Source organism: Salvelinus alpinus, chromosome 22 (assembly GCF_045679555.1).
Source record: "Salvelinus alpinus chromosome 22, SLU_Salpinus.1, whole genome shotgun sequence".
NCBI classification, from domain to species: Eukaryota; Metazoa; Chordata; class Actinopteri; order Salmoniformes; family Salmonidae; genus Salvelinus; species Salvelinus alpinus.
The window spans coordinates 35,619,470-35,636,527 of record NC_092107.1 but is presented as its reverse complement, the minus strand read 5'-3'; the positions used below and the strand labels follow the sequence as shown (position 1 = coordinate 35,636,527).

The 17,058-nt window shown below is 45.0% G+C and overlaps 1 protein-coding gene across 1 annotated transcript in view; it reads right to left on the bottom strand.

The window, feature by feature from the left end:
• LOC139549657 (ventricular zone-expressed PH domain-containing protein-like) overlaps positions 1-16,455 on the bottom strand; it is a 139,451-nt gene extending 122,996 nt beyond the window's left edge. Inside the window, exons 1-3 of the mRNA XM_071360324.1 lie at positions 16,323-16,455; positions 2,847-3,167; positions 1,966-2,181 (exon numbers count right to left, since the gene is read on the bottom strand). Coding sequence (XP_071216425.1) covers positions 1,966-2,181; positions 2,847-2,984 — 354 coding nt within the window. The 5' untranslated portion in view covers positions 2,985-3,167; positions 16,323-16,455. The remainder of the gene's footprint in view (positions 1-1,965; positions 2,182-2,846; positions 3,168-16,322) is intronic.
• Between the last annotated feature and the right edge of the window lie 603 nt (positions 16,456-17,058).

Below are 17,058 nucleotides of genomic sequence, written 5' to 3'. Positions count from 1 at the left end.
TCCCACCGTACCTTCTCCGCTGTGCAATCCGGTTTCCGAGCCGGTCACGGGTGCACCTCAGCCACGCTCAAGGTACTAAACGATATCATAACCGCCATCGATAAAAGACATTACTGTGCAGCCGTCTTCATCGACCTGGCCAAGGCTTTCGACTCTGTCAATCACCATATTCTTATCGGCAGACTCAGTAGCCTCGGTTTTTCTAATGACTGCCTTGCCTGGTTCACCAACTACTTTGCAGACAGAGTTCAGTGTGTCAAATCGGAGGGCATGTTGTCCGGTCCTCTGGCAGTCTCTATGGGGGTACCACAGGGTTCAATTCTCGGGCCGACTCTTTTCTCTGTATACATCAATGATGTTGCTCTTGCTGCGGGCGATTCCCTGATCCACCTCTACGCAGACGACACCATTCTATATACTTCCGGCCCTTCCTTGGACACTGTGCTATCTAACCTCCAAACGAGCTTCAATGCCATACAACACTCCTTCCGTGGCCTCCAACTGCTCTTAAACGCTAGTAAAACCAAATGCATGCTTTTCAACCGTTCGCTGCCTGCACCCGCACGCCCGACTAGCATCACCACCCTGGACGGTTCCGACCTAGAATATGTGGACATCTATAAGTACCTAGGTGTCTGGCTAGACTGCAAACTCTCCTTCCAGACTCATATCAAACATCTCCAATCCAAAATCAAATCAAGAATCGGCTTTCTATTCCGCAACAAAGCCTCCTTCACTCACGCCGCCAAACTTACCCTAGTAAAACTGACTATCCTACCGATCCTCGACTTCGGCGATGTCATCTACAAAATAGCTTCCAATACTCTACTCAGCAAACTGGATGCAGTTTATCACAGTGCCATTCGTTTTGTTACTAAAGCACCTTATACGACCCACCACTGCGACCTGTATGCCCTAGTCGGCTGGCCCTCGCTACATGTTCGTCGTCAGACCCACTGGCTCCAGGTCATCTACAAGGCTATGCTAGGTAAAGTGCCGCCTTATCTCAGTTCACTGGTCACGATGGCTACACCCACCCGCAGCACGCGCTCCAGCAGGTGTATCTCACTGATCATCCCTAAAGCCAAAACCTCATTTGGACGCCTTTCCTTCCAGTTCTCTGCTGCCTGCGACTGGAACGAATTGCAAAAATCTCTGAAGTTATCTCCCTCAACAACTTTAAAAATCTGCTATCCGAGCAGCTAACCGATCGCTGCAGCTGTACATAGTCCATCTGTAAACTACCCACCCAATTTACCTACCTCACCCCCCATACTGCTTTTATTTATTTACTTTTCAGCTCTATTGCACACCAGTATCTCTTCTTGCACATGATCATCTGATGATTTATCACTCCAGTGTTAATCTGCTAAATTGTAATTATTCGATTTATTGCCTACCTCATGCCTTTTGCACACATTGTATATAGATTCTCTTTTTTTCTACCATGTTATTGACTTGTTTATTGTTTACTCCATGTGTATCTCTGTGTTGTCTGTTCACACTGCTATGCTTTATCTTGGCCAGGTCGCAGTTGCAAATGAGAACTTGTTCTCAACTAGCCTACCTGGTTAAATAAAGGTGAAATAAAAAAAATAAAAAAAAAGTTTAATTAATCAAACTCTGAAGGTTCTACTGTAGCCTACTGTTACATTTTGTAAAAGAGTGTGGAACAAACGCTGCTTTCATGGTGACGGCGATGAGCACCCTTCATTTAAAGATAAACTATAAATGTATAATACAATGATTCAATACGGGATCAAAGGCTTACTTTGAAATGTTAGGATGTGTCAACAAAAACAAATATGAAACGGCGAGTGATGGGCTGTTGGGTCGAAGCATTTGACACAGCATATATCCCAGATGTGTGTGTGTGTGTGTGTGTGTGTGTGTGTGTGTGTGTGTGTGTGTGTGTGTGTGTGTGTGTGTGTGTGTGTGTGTGTAGTGTAGTGTAGTGTAGTGTACCTGCAGTATACAGCTGGTGATGTCTGAGGCTATCTTGGCATGGGGTGTGTCTTCGTCTTTGCCCTGGGGGGTGAGGTTGTGTTCCAGACAGGACTCCCACAGACCCACTAGTGCCCCCCCATGGCGCTCGATGGACCGAGTCTCCCTGATCGCCGTGGTGATGCGCGTGATGCAGATCTCCACCACCGCCTGGTCATTGTCATTGGTCAGGTAGTCCTGCAGCCAGCCAATCAGAGGGGAAATGAGTCCGGAACAGCCAATCAGGATCAAGGAACAATGAGAAAAGAGCATGTTTGTTTTTAATATGGTTTCAAATGCAGTCTGTCTAACACAGATCCAAGTCTCAGGGCTGCAACAGCTTTGGCTCTTAGTTTTCCCTTGACACTCAAAGGAAAAAAACTCTTCACTTTTTCCATGTTGAGGTGGAAATGCTCAGATATTCAAACTCTTACCCCATCAGTGTCTCAATAAGCAGCTGGGTTACATCCAGCCGCAGACTCTTTCATTCTTTACTTAAATGATGACTGAGAGACTGACTGTGTTGGATGAGAAATGAGGACATGTGGGCTCTGGAGGGGTAGGCATCATATCAGATCTGTTTCCAGGAAACAGTCCCAAGAGACACACCTGCCATAAGCATTGTGTGTGTGTGTGTGTGTGTGTGTGTGTGTGTGTGTGTGTGTGTGTGTGTGTGTGTGTGTGTGTGTGTGTGTGTGTGTGTGTGTGTGTGTGTGTGTGTGTGTGTGTGTGTGTGTGTGTGTGTGTGTGTGTGTGTGTGTACATAGGCAACATACAAGAGAGCAATAGATACCTTTGACCTCCTCTAGTACGTCAAAGAGACCGTCATGTGTGTGAATGGATGGGTATGTAGGGGTACTCACAGGAGAGCAGGAGATAGCCTTGATTTCCTCCAGGGCCTGTGAGAGACAGTCCTCTATCTCAGAGTCTTCCAGGGAGAAGAGGTCTCCAGCCCGGGACAGGTCTCTCTGGCCCAGTACCAGGCCAAACAGCTGGTGCATGGTGTCTCTGCTTCACTCTGGCCTGCTTCGGGCCCACCTCAGCCTGGTCTGGTCCACGTCAGGCCTGCTTAGGCCCGGTTTGACCCACACTCACTCTGGGCCAACCTGGGACCAGAAGTTGCTATGGAGACAGGGCATAGTCCCTGAAGGTGGTGGGGTGATGACCTCATACACATCAGACCCCTGAGAAAGAAAGACAAAAATGGAGACAAATTTGACCCCAATAACTATCGGGGGATATTGATTTCAAAAAAGCTTTTGACACAATTTGGCATGAGGGTCTGTCTCTCCATGATGGAAAGTGGAGTTGGTTGAAAAACATACGACTTTATAAAATCCATGTACACCAACAACAAGTGTGTAGTTAAAATTGGCAAAAAACACATACACCTCACCCTACTAGAAACTGAAGTCAAATATTTACTATTTCGGATGATCTGGTGCTTCTGTCACCAACCAAAGAGGCCCTACAGCAGCACCTAGATCTTCTGCACAGATTCTATCAGACCTGGGCCCTGACAGTAAATCTCAGTAAGACAAAAATAATGGTGTTCCAAAAAAGGTCCAGTTGCCAGGACCATAAATACAAATTCCATCTAGACACCGTTGCCCTAGAGAACACAAAAAAACTATACATACCCTCGGCCTAAACATCAGTGCCACAGGTAACTTCCACAAAGCTGTGAACGATCTGAGAGACAAGGCAAGAAGGGCATTCTATGCCATCAAAAGGAACATAAAATTCAACATACCAATTAGGATCTGGCTAAAAAATACTTGAATCAGTTATAGAACCCATTGCCCTTTATGGTTGTGAGGTCTGGGGTCCGCTCACCAACCAAGAATTCACTAAATTGTGCAAACACCAAATTGAGACTCTGCATGCAGAATTCTGCAAAAGTATCCTCCGTGTACAACGTAGAACACCAAATAATGCATGCAGAATCGAATGAGGCCGATACCCGCTAATTATCAATATCCAGAAAAGAGACGTTAAATTCTACAACCACCTAAAAGGAAGCAATTCCCAAACCTTCCATAACAAAGCCATCACCTACAGAGAGATGAACCTGGAGAAGAGTCCCCTAAGCAAGCTGGTCCTGAGGCTCTGTTCACAAACACAAACAGACCCCACAGAGCCCCAGGACAGCAACATAATTAGACCCAACCAAATCATGAGAAAACATAAAGAGAATTACTTGACACATTGGAAAGAATTAACAAAAAAACTGAGCAAACTAGAATGCTATTTGGCCCTAAACAGAGAGTACACAGTGGCAGAATACCTGACCACTGTCACTGACCCAAACTTAAGGAAAGCTTTGACTATATACAGACTCAGTGAGAATAGACTTGATATTGAGAAAGACCGTCGTAGGCAGACCTGGCTCTCAAGAGAAGACAGACTATGTGCACACTGCCCACAAAATGAGGTGGAAACTGAGCTGCACTTCCTAACCTCCTGCCAAATGTATGACCATATTAGAGACACATATTTCCCTCAGATTACACAGACCCACAAAGAATGTGAAAAACAAACTTTTGATAAACTCCCATGTCTACTGGGTAAAATACCACAGTGTGCAATCACAGCAGCAAGATGTGTGACCTGTTGCCACAAGAAAAGGACAACCAGTGAAAAACAAACACCATTGTAAATATAACCCATATTTATGTTTATTTATTTTCCCTTTTGTACTTTAACTATTTTCACATAATATGGCATTTGAAATGTCTTTATTATTTTGGAACTTTTGTGAGTGTAATGTTTCCTGTTAATTTCTTAATGTTTATAATTTGTTTTATCTATTTGACTTGCTTTGGAAATGTGAACATACAGTATGTTTCCCATGCCGATAAAGCCCCAGAGAGAGAGGAGAGGAGAGGAGAGGAGAGGAGAGGAGAGGAGAGGAGAGGAGAGGAGAGAGGAGAGAGAGAGAGAGAGAGAGAGAGAGAGAGAGAGAGAGAGAGAGAGAGAGAGAGAGAGAGAGAGAGAGGAGAGGAGAGGAGAGGAGAGGAGAGGAGAGGAGAGGAGAGGAGAGGAGAGGAGAGGAGAGGAGAGGAGAGGAGAGGAGAGGGTTAGGAATTCGTTTTTTAGAGTTTCTGCGTCTACTGTTTAAATACAGTGTGGGGAGAACCATCACTCTAGTGTATGTGTTATCCTCTTCTCACATCTCTCCTCTGTAGTTCTACAGGTGTAGTTAATGAAGTTACACTCATCACAAATTAACTTCCCACTACACTAATATGTGACACATTAAGGATACTCCACTCACAGCTGTACACTGCTGGCCAAGGACAAACACCACCACACATCAGCAAAACAGAGTAGACGGCTGCATGAATGAATGTGTGGGAGACTCCCAGGACCTGTGAGATTCCTCATTTAAAACATCAACCATTTACCCCCCTCACCTGGGCTCCTCCGGCCCTTTCTGGAAATATTAACACTCAGAGAGGCACAAGTGGGGTGGGGGATATCCATTCTCAGCTGTACTGTACACAAAGGGGTCAGGGGCGATGGATTACTGATTATTCAGACTGTGCGTTAATAGATACGGACACAGGAACACACACAAAAAATAATATAAATTCGTTTTTTGACAGAATTTCGGAAATCCTCTATTGAGTGTTTAACTACAGTGAATAGTAAAGGGGGAGGAGACTACAGTTCACCATCAAATCCAATTCCTTCCCACAGAGTCCATGGCAACACAGCGCCGGGATACGGAGGCGGGAATTCTCATTGGCCTATGCCAGTTCTGTATCCAAACACCCAAACAGCCATCAATACAGAGGGAGGTGTTGGCTTTATCTCCCCTGGCAGTAAGGATGGGGCTAGATACATAGATATTTCACTGTGACACTAACACCACTAGAGTACCATTAATCAAAGTGTAATTTATCACCAGCAATGAGACTAGGTGTGTGGGGAGGGTATAGAGAGAGAGAGAGAGAGAGAGAGAGAGAGAGAGAGAGAGAGAGAGAGAGAGAGAGAGAGAGAGAGAGAGAGAGAGAGAGAGAGAGAGAGAGAGAGAGAGAGAGAGAGAGAGAGAGAGAGAGAGAGAGAGAGAGAGAGAGAGAGAGAGAGAGAGAGAGAGAGAGAGAGAGAGAGAGAGAGAGAGAGAGAGAGAGAGAGAGAGAGAGAAAGAGAGAATTTAACAAAAAAACTGAGCAAACTAGAATGCTATTTGGCCCTAAACAGAGGTGTACACAGTGGCAGAATACCTGACCACTGTGACTGACCCAAAATTAAGGAAAGATTTGACTATGTACAGACTCAGTGACCATTGCTATTGAGAGGCCACCGAAGGCAGACCTGGCTCTCAAGAGAAGACAAGCTATGTGAACACTGCCCACAAAATGAGGTGGAAACCGTTGACTGCACTTCCTAACCTCCTGCCAAATGCATTTCCCTCAGATTACACAGACCAACAAAGAATTTGAAAACAAATCAAATGTTGATAAACTCTCATATCTACTGGGTGAAATACCACAATGTGCCATCACAACACTGTACATCGCCACAATATGACATTTGAAATGTCTCTATTCCTTTGAAACTTCTGTGAATGTAATGATTACTGTTCATTTTGGATTTGTTTATTATCTATTTCACTTGTGTTGTCAATCTAAACATACGTTTCCCATGCCAATAAATTCATTGAATTGAAAATTGAGAGAGAGACATACAAACAGACAGAGACAGAGAGAGACGAAGAACGAGAAAGAGAGTGACAGAAATAGACAGGGAGACAGAGGGAAAGAGAGAGACAGAAATAGACAGAGAGACAGGGAAAGAGAGAGACAGAGGGACATAAAGAGAGAAAGAGAGAGAAAGAGAAAGAGAGTGACAGAAATAGACAGAGAGACAGAGGGAAAGAGAGAGACAGAAATAGACAGAGAGACAGGGAAAGAGAGAGACAGAGGGACATAAAGAGAGAAAGAGAGAGAAAGAGAAAGAGAGTGACAGAAATAGACAGAGAGACAGGGAAAGAGAGAGACAGAGGGATATAAAGAGAGAAAGAAAGAGACAGAGAGACAGAGGGACATAAAGAGAGAGAGAAAGAGATGGATAGCATTTCAATGTCCTGAATTCCTGGTGTAACCTGCAGACCCCTCACACACTGAGCTTCCATTATTCCACCTGAATGCCTTCTGTCTGCACTAGGTCCACACACACACACACACACACACACACACACACACACACACACACACACACACACACACACACACACACACACACACACACACACACACACACACACACACACACACACACACACACACACACAGTGTGACTGAAATAGTTCTGACAGTTCTGACACAGCTTCTACCTCTGATCTCCTAACACACAGTCCCAGACTATAACACACAGCCCCAGAATATAACACACAGCCCCAGACTATAACACACAGCCCCAGACTATAACACACAGTCCCAGACTATAACACACAGCCCCAGACTATAACACACAGCCCCAGACTATAACACACAGCCCCAGACTATAACACACAGCCCCAGACTATAACACACAGCCCCAGACTATAACACGCAGCCCCAGACTATAACACGCAGCCCCAGACTATAACACACAGCCCCAGACTATAACACACAGCCCCAGACTATAACACACAGCCCCAGACTATAACACACAGCCCCAGACTATAACACACAGCCCCAGACTATAACACACAGCCCCAGACTATAACACAGCCCCAGACTATAAACACACAGCCCCAGACTATAACACACAGCCCCAGACTATAACACAGCCCCAGACTATAAACACACAGTCCCAGACTACAACACACAGCCCCAGACTATAACACACAGCCCCAGACTATAACACAGCCCCAGACTATAACACACAGTCCCAGACTATAACACACAGCCCCAGACTATAACACACAGCCCCAGACTATAAACACACAGCCCCAGACTATAACACACAGCCCCAGACTATAACACAGTCCCAGACTATAACACACAGCCCCAGACTATAACACACAGCCCCAGACTATAACACAGCCCCAGACTATAACACAGTCCCAGACTATAACACAGCCCCAGACTATAACACAGTCCCAGACTATAACATACAGCCCCAGACTATAACACAGTCCCAGACTATAACACACAGCCCCAGACTATAACATACAGCCCCAGACTATAACACAGTCCCAGACTATAACACACAGCCCCAGACCATAATACACAGCCCCAGACTATAACACACAGCCCCAGACTATAACATACAGCCCAAGACTATAACACACAGTCCCAGACTATAACACACAGCTCCAGACTATAACACACAGCCCCAGACTATAACACACAGCCCCAGACTATAACACACAGTCCCAGACTATAACACACAGCCCCAGACTATAACACACAGCCCCAGACTATAACACACAGTCCCAGACTATAACACACAGCCCCAGACTATAACACAGCCCCAGACTATAACACACAGCTCCAGACTATAACACACAGCCCAAGACTATAACACACAGTCCCAGACTATAACACACAGCCCCAGACTATAACACACAGCCCCAGACTATAACACACAGCCCCAGACTATAACACACAGTCCCAGACTATAACACACAGCCCCAGACTATAACACACAGCCCTAGACTATAACACACAGCCCCAGACTATAACACACAGCCCCAGACTATAACACACAGCCCTAGACTATAACACACAGCCCCAGACTATAACATACAGCCCCAGACTATAACACAGTCCCAGACTATAACACACAGCCCCAGACTATAACACACAGCCCCAGACTATAACACAGTCCCAGACTATAACACACAGCCCCAGACTATAACACACAGCCCCAGACTATAACACAGTCCCAGACTATAACACACAGCCCCAGACTATAACACACAGTCCCAGACTATAACACACAGCCCCAGACTATAACACACAGCCCCAGACTATAAACACACAGCTCCAGGCTATAACACACAGTCCCAGACTATAACACACAGCCCCAGACTATAACACAGCCCCAGACTATAACACACAGCCCCAGACTGTAACACACAGCCCCAGACTATAAACACACAGCCCCAGACTATAACACACAGCCCCAGACTAAAACACACAGCCCCAGAACTCATCACACGCTTGTATATTTGGTACAGTATAATTGAAATATCCCACATAAGAAACAACATGGTTGTCAGTCCTTTGTGTGTTGTGGTTGACCAGTCAGTCCTTTGTGTGTTGTGGTTGACCAGTCAGTCCTTTGTGTGTTGTGGTTGACCAGTCAGAGTAGAGAAAAACAGGCCTGAGGAATCCAGCTCTTAAACAATCAGCAAGCTACTATTAATCACCCGGCTACGGCTCAGCAAGCTCAGGAATGCAGGCTTTAAACACACACACACACATTGAGACACGTGTGAAAGAGAGGCTGGACACAGGCAGGCGACTGTGACTCCAGAGGGACCCCTGTGTGCTCCCCAGCCCTAGCCCAGAGAGACTGGTCCTGAGTGGGGCACTAGGTGAGGGGTGACGGGGTATTGGAGGTCTGGTGCTAGGGTAGGGGGTATGTCAGGACAAAAGAGAGAGAGAAAGAACACTGGTCCTTTTGTGTGCTCTCTACGTGACCCCCCCCCCCCCATCTCTGTCTCAGTGCCCACTCAGCCCTGTGTCTCTGTGATATGCACCTGCTGAATAACCCTCCCTTCCCTCTCTAGCATCCATAGACAGAGGGACAAGGGAGAGCAACACTCCGTGGCCAAACCCCTGTTTTCCTCCAATCTTTCTTCCATCCTGAAGCTCCCTTCTTGAAGTCACAGAAGTGTGAAATCTGAGTGTGAATACCAGCCCCAAACAGTAAATGATGCCCATTGCCCAGCTTCACAACACACTCACTCACGCTCTTATTTATGCACATAATTACGGTGTGGCTTTGTGACACGGGGCAGTGAGAGAGGGAGGGAGTTGAGGGAGGGGGTTGAGGGAGGGGGTTGAGGGAGGGGGTTGAGAGAGGGGGTTGAGGGAGGGGGTTGAGGGAGGGAGCTGAGACTCTATTCCAGGGTTGGTTTACACTGACTGTTTGGATTCCAGAATTCACTCAACTAAAAGAACGAAACCAAATAAATATTCACTTTCCCACCCATTTGAATAGATCTCCTGGTAATCACTCTAGAATCAGAATGTCTATCATTCTACCTATTTGAATAGATCTCCTGGTAATCACTCTAGAATCAGAATGTCTATCATTCTACCTATTTGAATAGATCTCCTGGTAATCACTCTAGAATCAGAATGTCTATCATTCTACCTATTTGAATAGATCTCCTGGTAATCATTCTAGAATCAGAATGTCTATCATTCTACCTATTTGAATAGATCTCCTGGTAATCATTCTAGAATCAGAATGTCTATCATTCTACCTATTTGAATAGATCTCCTGGTAATCATTCTAGAATCAGAATGTCTATCATTCTACCTATTTGAATAGATCTCCTGGTAATCATTCTAGAATCAGAATGTCTATCATTCTACCTATTTGAATAGATCTCCTGGTAATCACTCTAGAATCAGAATGTCTATCATTCTACCTATTTGAATAGCTCTCCTGGTAATCACTCTAGAATCAGAATGTCTATCATTCTACCTATTTGAATAGATCTCCTGGTAATCATTCTAAAATCAGAATGTCTATCATTCTACCTATTTGAATAGATCTCCTGGTAATCACTCTAGAATCAGAATGTCTATCATTCTACCTATTTGAATAGATCTCCTGGTAATCACTCTAGAATCAGAATGTCTATCATTCTACCTATTTGAATAGATCTCCTGGTAATCACTCTAGAATCAGAATGTCTATCATTCTACCTATTTGAATAGATCTCCTGGTAATCACTCTAGAATCAGGGATACTACAGGGGTATAACAGGTGTATTACAGGTTTACTACAGGGGTATAACAGGGGTATTACAGGGGTACTACAGGTTTACTACAGGGGTATAACAGGGATACTACAAGGGTATAACAGGGGTATAACAGGGGTATTACAGGTGTATAACAGGGGTATTACAGGGGTATTACAGGGGTATTACAGGGGTACTACAGGGGTATAACAGGGGTATAACAGGGGTATTACAGGGGTACTACAGGGGTACTACAGGGGTATTACAGGAGTATTACAGGGGTACTACAGGGGTATAACAGGGGTATTGCAGGGGTATTACAGGGAAACTACAGGGGTATTACAGGGGTATTACAGGGGTATAACAGGGGTATAACAGGGGTATTACAGGTGTACTACAGGGGTACTACAGGGGTATTACAGGGGTATTGCAGGGGTATTACAGGGAAACTACAGGGGTATAACAGGGGTATAACAGGGGTATAACAGGGGTATAACAGGGGTATTACAGGTGTACTACAGGGGTACTACAGGAAGATTACAGGGGTATTGCAGGGGTATTACAGGGAAACTACAGGGGTATTACAGGGGTATTACAGGGGTATAACAGGGGTATAACAGGGGTATAACAGGGGTATAACAGGGGTATTACAGGTGTACTACAGGGGTACTACAGGGGTATTACAGGGGTACTACAGGGGTATTACAGGGGTATAACAGGGGTATTACAGGGGTACTACAGGGTATTACAGGGGTACTACAGGGGTACTACAGGGGTATTACAGGGGTATAACAGGGGTATTACAGGGGTACTACAGGGGTATTACAGGGGTATAACAGGGGTATTACAGGGAAACTACAGGGGTATTACAGGGGTACTACAAGGGTATAACAGGGGTATTACAGGGGTACTACAGGGGTATTACAGGGGTATAACAGGGGTATTACAGGGGTATAACAGGGGTATTACAGGGGTACTACAGGGGTACTACAGGGGTATAACAGGGGTATTACAGGTGTACTACAGGGGTACTACAGGGGTATTACAGGGGTACTACAAGGGTATAACAGGGGTATTACAGGGGTACTACAGGGGTATTACAGGGGTATAACAGGGGTATTACAGGAGTATAACAGGGGTATTACAGGGGTATTACAAGGGTATAACAGGGGTATTACAGGGGTATTACAGGGGTATTACAGGGGTACTACAAGGGTATAACAGGGGTACTACAGGGGTATTACAAGGGTATAACAGGGGTATTACAGGGGTATTACAGGGGTATTACAGGGGTATTACAAGGGTATAACAGGGGTATTACAGGGGTATTACAGGGGTATTACAGGGGTACTACAAGGGTATAACAGGGGTATTACAGGGGTATTACAGGGGTATTACAGGGGTACTACAAGGGTATAACAGGGGTATTACAGGGGTATTACAGGGGTATTACAGGGGTACTACAAGGGTATAACAGGGGTATTACAGGGGTTTTACAGGGGTACTACAGGGGTATTACAGGAGTATAACAGGGGTATTACAGGGGTATAACAGGGGTATTACAGGGGTATAACAGGGGTACTACAGGGGTATAACAGGGGTACTACAGGGGTATTACAGGGGTACTACAGGGGTACTACAGGGGTATTACAGGAGTATAACAGGGGTATTACAGGGGTATAACAGGGGTATTACAGGGGTATAACAGGGGTACTACAGGGGTATTACAGGGGTACTACAGGGGTACTACAAGGGTATAACAGGGGTATTACAGGGGTATTACAGGGGTATAACAGGGGTACTACAGGGGTATTACAGGGGTACTACAGGGGTATTACAAGGGTATAACAGGGGTATTACAGGGGTATTACAGGGGTATTACAGGGGTACTACAAGGGTATAACAGGGGTATTACAGGGGTATTACAGGGGTATTACAGGGGTACTACAAGGGTATAACAGGGGTATTACAGGGGTATTACAGGGGTATTACAGGGGTATAACAGGGGTACTACAGGGGTATTACAGGGGTACTACAGGGGTATAACAGGGGTATTACAGGGGTACTACAGGGGTATTACAGGGAAACTACAGGGGTATTACAGGGGTATTACAGGGGTACTACAGGGGTATTACAGGGAAACTACAGGGGTATTACAGGGGTATTACAGGGGTATTACAGGGGTATTACAGGGGTACTACAAGGGTATAACAGGGGTATTACAGGGGTATTACAGGGGTATTACAGGGGTATAACAGGGGTATTACAGGTGTATTACAGGGGTACTACAGGGGTATTACAGGGGTATTACAGGGGTATAACAGGGGTATTACAGGTGTATTACAGGGGTATTACAGGGGTACTACAGGGGTATTACAGGAGTATAACAGGGATACTACAGGGGTATTACAGGGGTATTACAGGGGTATTACAGGGGTATTACAGGGGTACTACAAGGGTATAACAGGGGTATTACAGGGGTATTACAGGGGTATTACAGGGGTACTACAAGGGTATAACAGGGGTATTACAGGGGTATTACAGGGGTATTACAGGGGTATAACAGGGGTATTACAGGTGTATTACAGGGGTACTACAGGGGTATTACAGGGAAACTACAGGGGTATAACAGGGGTATTACAGGGGTATAACAGGGGTATTACAGGGGTATTACAGGGGTATTACAGGGGTATTACAGGGGTATTACAGGGGTATTACAGGTGTATTACAGGTGTACTACAGGGGTATTACAGGGAAACTACAGGGGTATAACAGGGGTATTACAGGGGTATTACAGGGGTACTACAGAGGTACTACAGGGGTATTACAGGGGTATTACAGGGGTATAACAGGGGTACTACAGGGGTATTACAGGTGTATTACAGGGGTATAACAGGTCTACTACGGGGTACTACAGGGGTACTACAGGGGTATAACAGGGGTATAACAGGTGTACTACAGGTTTACTACAGGGGTATTACAGGGGTACAACAGGGGTATTACAGGTGTATTACAGGGGTACTACAGGGGTATTACAGGTGTACTACAGGGGTACTACAGGGGTATAACAGGTGTAGTACAGGGGTATTACAGGTGTACTACAGGGGTACAACAGGGGTATTACAGGTGTACTACAGGGGTACTACAGGGGTATTACAGGTGTACTACAGGGGTATAACAGGGGTATTACAGGTGTACTACAGGGGTACTACAGGGGTATAACAGGTGTAGTACAGGGGTATTACAGGTGTACTACAGGTGTACTACAGGGGTACAACAGGGGTATTACAGGTGTGTTTGGTATCTTAAATCTTTTTCATTCTGAAACAATCTAAATCTGTTAAATGTTTTCATGGCTCAAACATGGCTTGACGTAAAGCTGAGTTCACATTCCACATCATGTAAGGACAGGTTGGTTTGGTCATGTCTGTGTCTTTAAACTGGGACACTCTGGATTGTGTAACTGATTGTGTGAGTCTCATTAATTACTAAAGACAAAGTAACTGAGAATAGATCTCCTTCGGGCTATCCTGACAATAGCAGCGTTGCAGGAAAATTAATATGAGGAAAGTTCTTTAATATACTGCATAAATGTGTGTGTGTGTGTGTGTGTGTGTGTGTGTGTGTGTGTGTGTGTGTGTGTGTGTGTGTGTGTGTGTGTGTGTGTGTGTGTGTGTGTGTGTGTGTGTGTGTGTGTGTGTGTGTTTGTGTGTGTGTGTGTGTGTGTGTGTGTACGTGCATTTTTGGGGAGGCTTTTGCAATCTCTATTTATTTATGTCATGCAGTTATGCAGCTGTGAAGCAGCAAGAGGGAGAAATTACAAGAAATTATCGCATAAGACAGGGTGGGCATAAGACAGGTGAAGGCCAGTCTCCAGTCTTTGTAGTCTACACTCTGAAGATGCTTCTCCCAACCATGCCCCTTTTATCCACCTCAGCCACCACAGAGACAACTCAGGGGTTCCAGAATCCCCAACACACACACACACACACACACACATACACACACACACACATACACACACACACACACACACACAGACACATGCAGATAAAACTACATCACACATTCACAAGCCCCCATACACTTGTCTCTCACACACAATATTTGATACCAATATGATATCAAATTCATCATCACTGTGTTTTTGGGATGGTAGAGCAACTGCCTATATATCCACACACACACACACACACGCACGCATGCAAGCACACACACACACACACACACACCCACGCACGCACGCAAGCACACACACACACACACACACACACACACATATGAATGATTTATGCCTCTGGATTCAGCAGTTGGCTGTTATAGTCCAGGCTGCAGCTTAGCCTAAAAGCAGAAGCATGTATGGTAAGCCTAGATGGTTAGGAGCACTGCTGGATCTCTAATGCAGAGAGCCCTCTGCAATGTGTCCCTCTCCACTCCACTGCTCACAACTCCATCACCTTGAGGAGCAGAGAACGGAATGTGACCCAGCCACTTAGGAGAGGCAGAACAAAAATGATGCATAACACAAAACAAGGTTCATTCCCCATGTCAGGTAATACACCTAAATTCCCCATGTGAGAGGCTCGAAAAAGGAGTAAGCATGGGACGCTCAGGAATGTGTGTGTGTGTGTGTGTGAGTGTGTGTGTGTGTGTGTGTGTGTGTGTGTGTGTGTGTGTGTGTGTGTGTGTGTGTGTGTGTGTGTGTGTGTGTGTGTGTGTGTGTGTGTGTGTGTGTGTGTGCGCGCGCGCGTGCGTGCGTGCGTGAGAGAGAGAGAGAGAGAGAGAGAGAGAGAGAGAGAGAGAGAGAGAGAGAGAGAGAGAGGTACAAATACTACTCACGGAAACGTATCATTGCGCAAAAAAAACACTTTAAAGATGTATGCAATAGAAATGGTAGGTTACACGTGACTCCGCCGTATGCTATTTCAAGACGGAATGACAAGCTGCAGTCTAACATGTTTCCATAAAAAGGTTTCTGCAAAACAATAGACGAGAAGGTCAAGTTCCCTAACAGTAGTGTCATCATTCGCGCAAACGCATTGCATTTCAACGTTTTAACGAGATTGCATAACCTAATTAAAACAAAATCATTCTATGGACGTTCTCTCAAATAGCCTAGTATACGAATGAATCGTCTAATCACAGAATAACCCGAAGCCTCTGGATGTCTGGATGAACTTGTTTCCCTCCGTATGGACCAGCATGTTTCATTACAGAAGATAACATTATCATTTAACAATTCCACATGTATTAACCTCTATGCGTGATTTCTTGACCTCTATAATTTCAATTTGATTACACACATTCGGTTAAACTTTTCCGACATAGCGAGGATGTCACTCATTTCCACGTTATGGTGTTTAACCGGACATCACTAAACAACAACAACAGCACAAATCCCGGTTAAAAACGTTAAATATCTCACCCTTTATTCTGTTGACGTCAGTCGGTTCTAGGGGGGAAAGAATGAAGCTTTTAAAACCGTTAAAAACCGACTAAACGCAAAGAATTGACGCGCGGTCCCAAGTTGTCCCACCGGACAGTTTCTCGTCACACGGTCCTTGTGCACTGTGAGAAGCGCGCCATCCCGTGGTGAAGATCAGCGCACGGGTCAACAGGTGAATTTGGAAAGTCATTCCTATGGAATTTAGGAAATTTGTACCAGATTATATTTTATAGTAAAGCTTGCTTATAAACAGCTTATAAAGCCATTACATATGAGATATTATCAGTGGCTGAAATTGCATTCGCCTAAGCATTCAGGGTAGGGCTCTTTTGAGACCGACATTTTTAGGCCAAAAATGTTTTTGTTTTTTGGGGGCTTGCCTGTTTTGCATGTTATTTTGGCATTAATATGTGTCACATATCAGTTTGCAAACAATGTAAAAAATAGAAAAAAGATATACTGTATATAATTGAGTTAATAAAGCCTCATATAAACATGGTCTCTTTTTTGTTTTCTTGAGTAAAGCAGCTCCAAAATGCAGGTGTTCCATCCTAGCTCAGTGCTTTCTGTGGTGGTGGGGCACAGTGTTCTGTAACTCATGGGGACACTACGTCACCACCAAGTCCGACTCCTTAGTAAGGATAGACATGGGATATTCTAGCCCTTTGGCTGTTGCCATAGAGTTACATTAGAAGTGCCCTTCCAAGAAGACTCA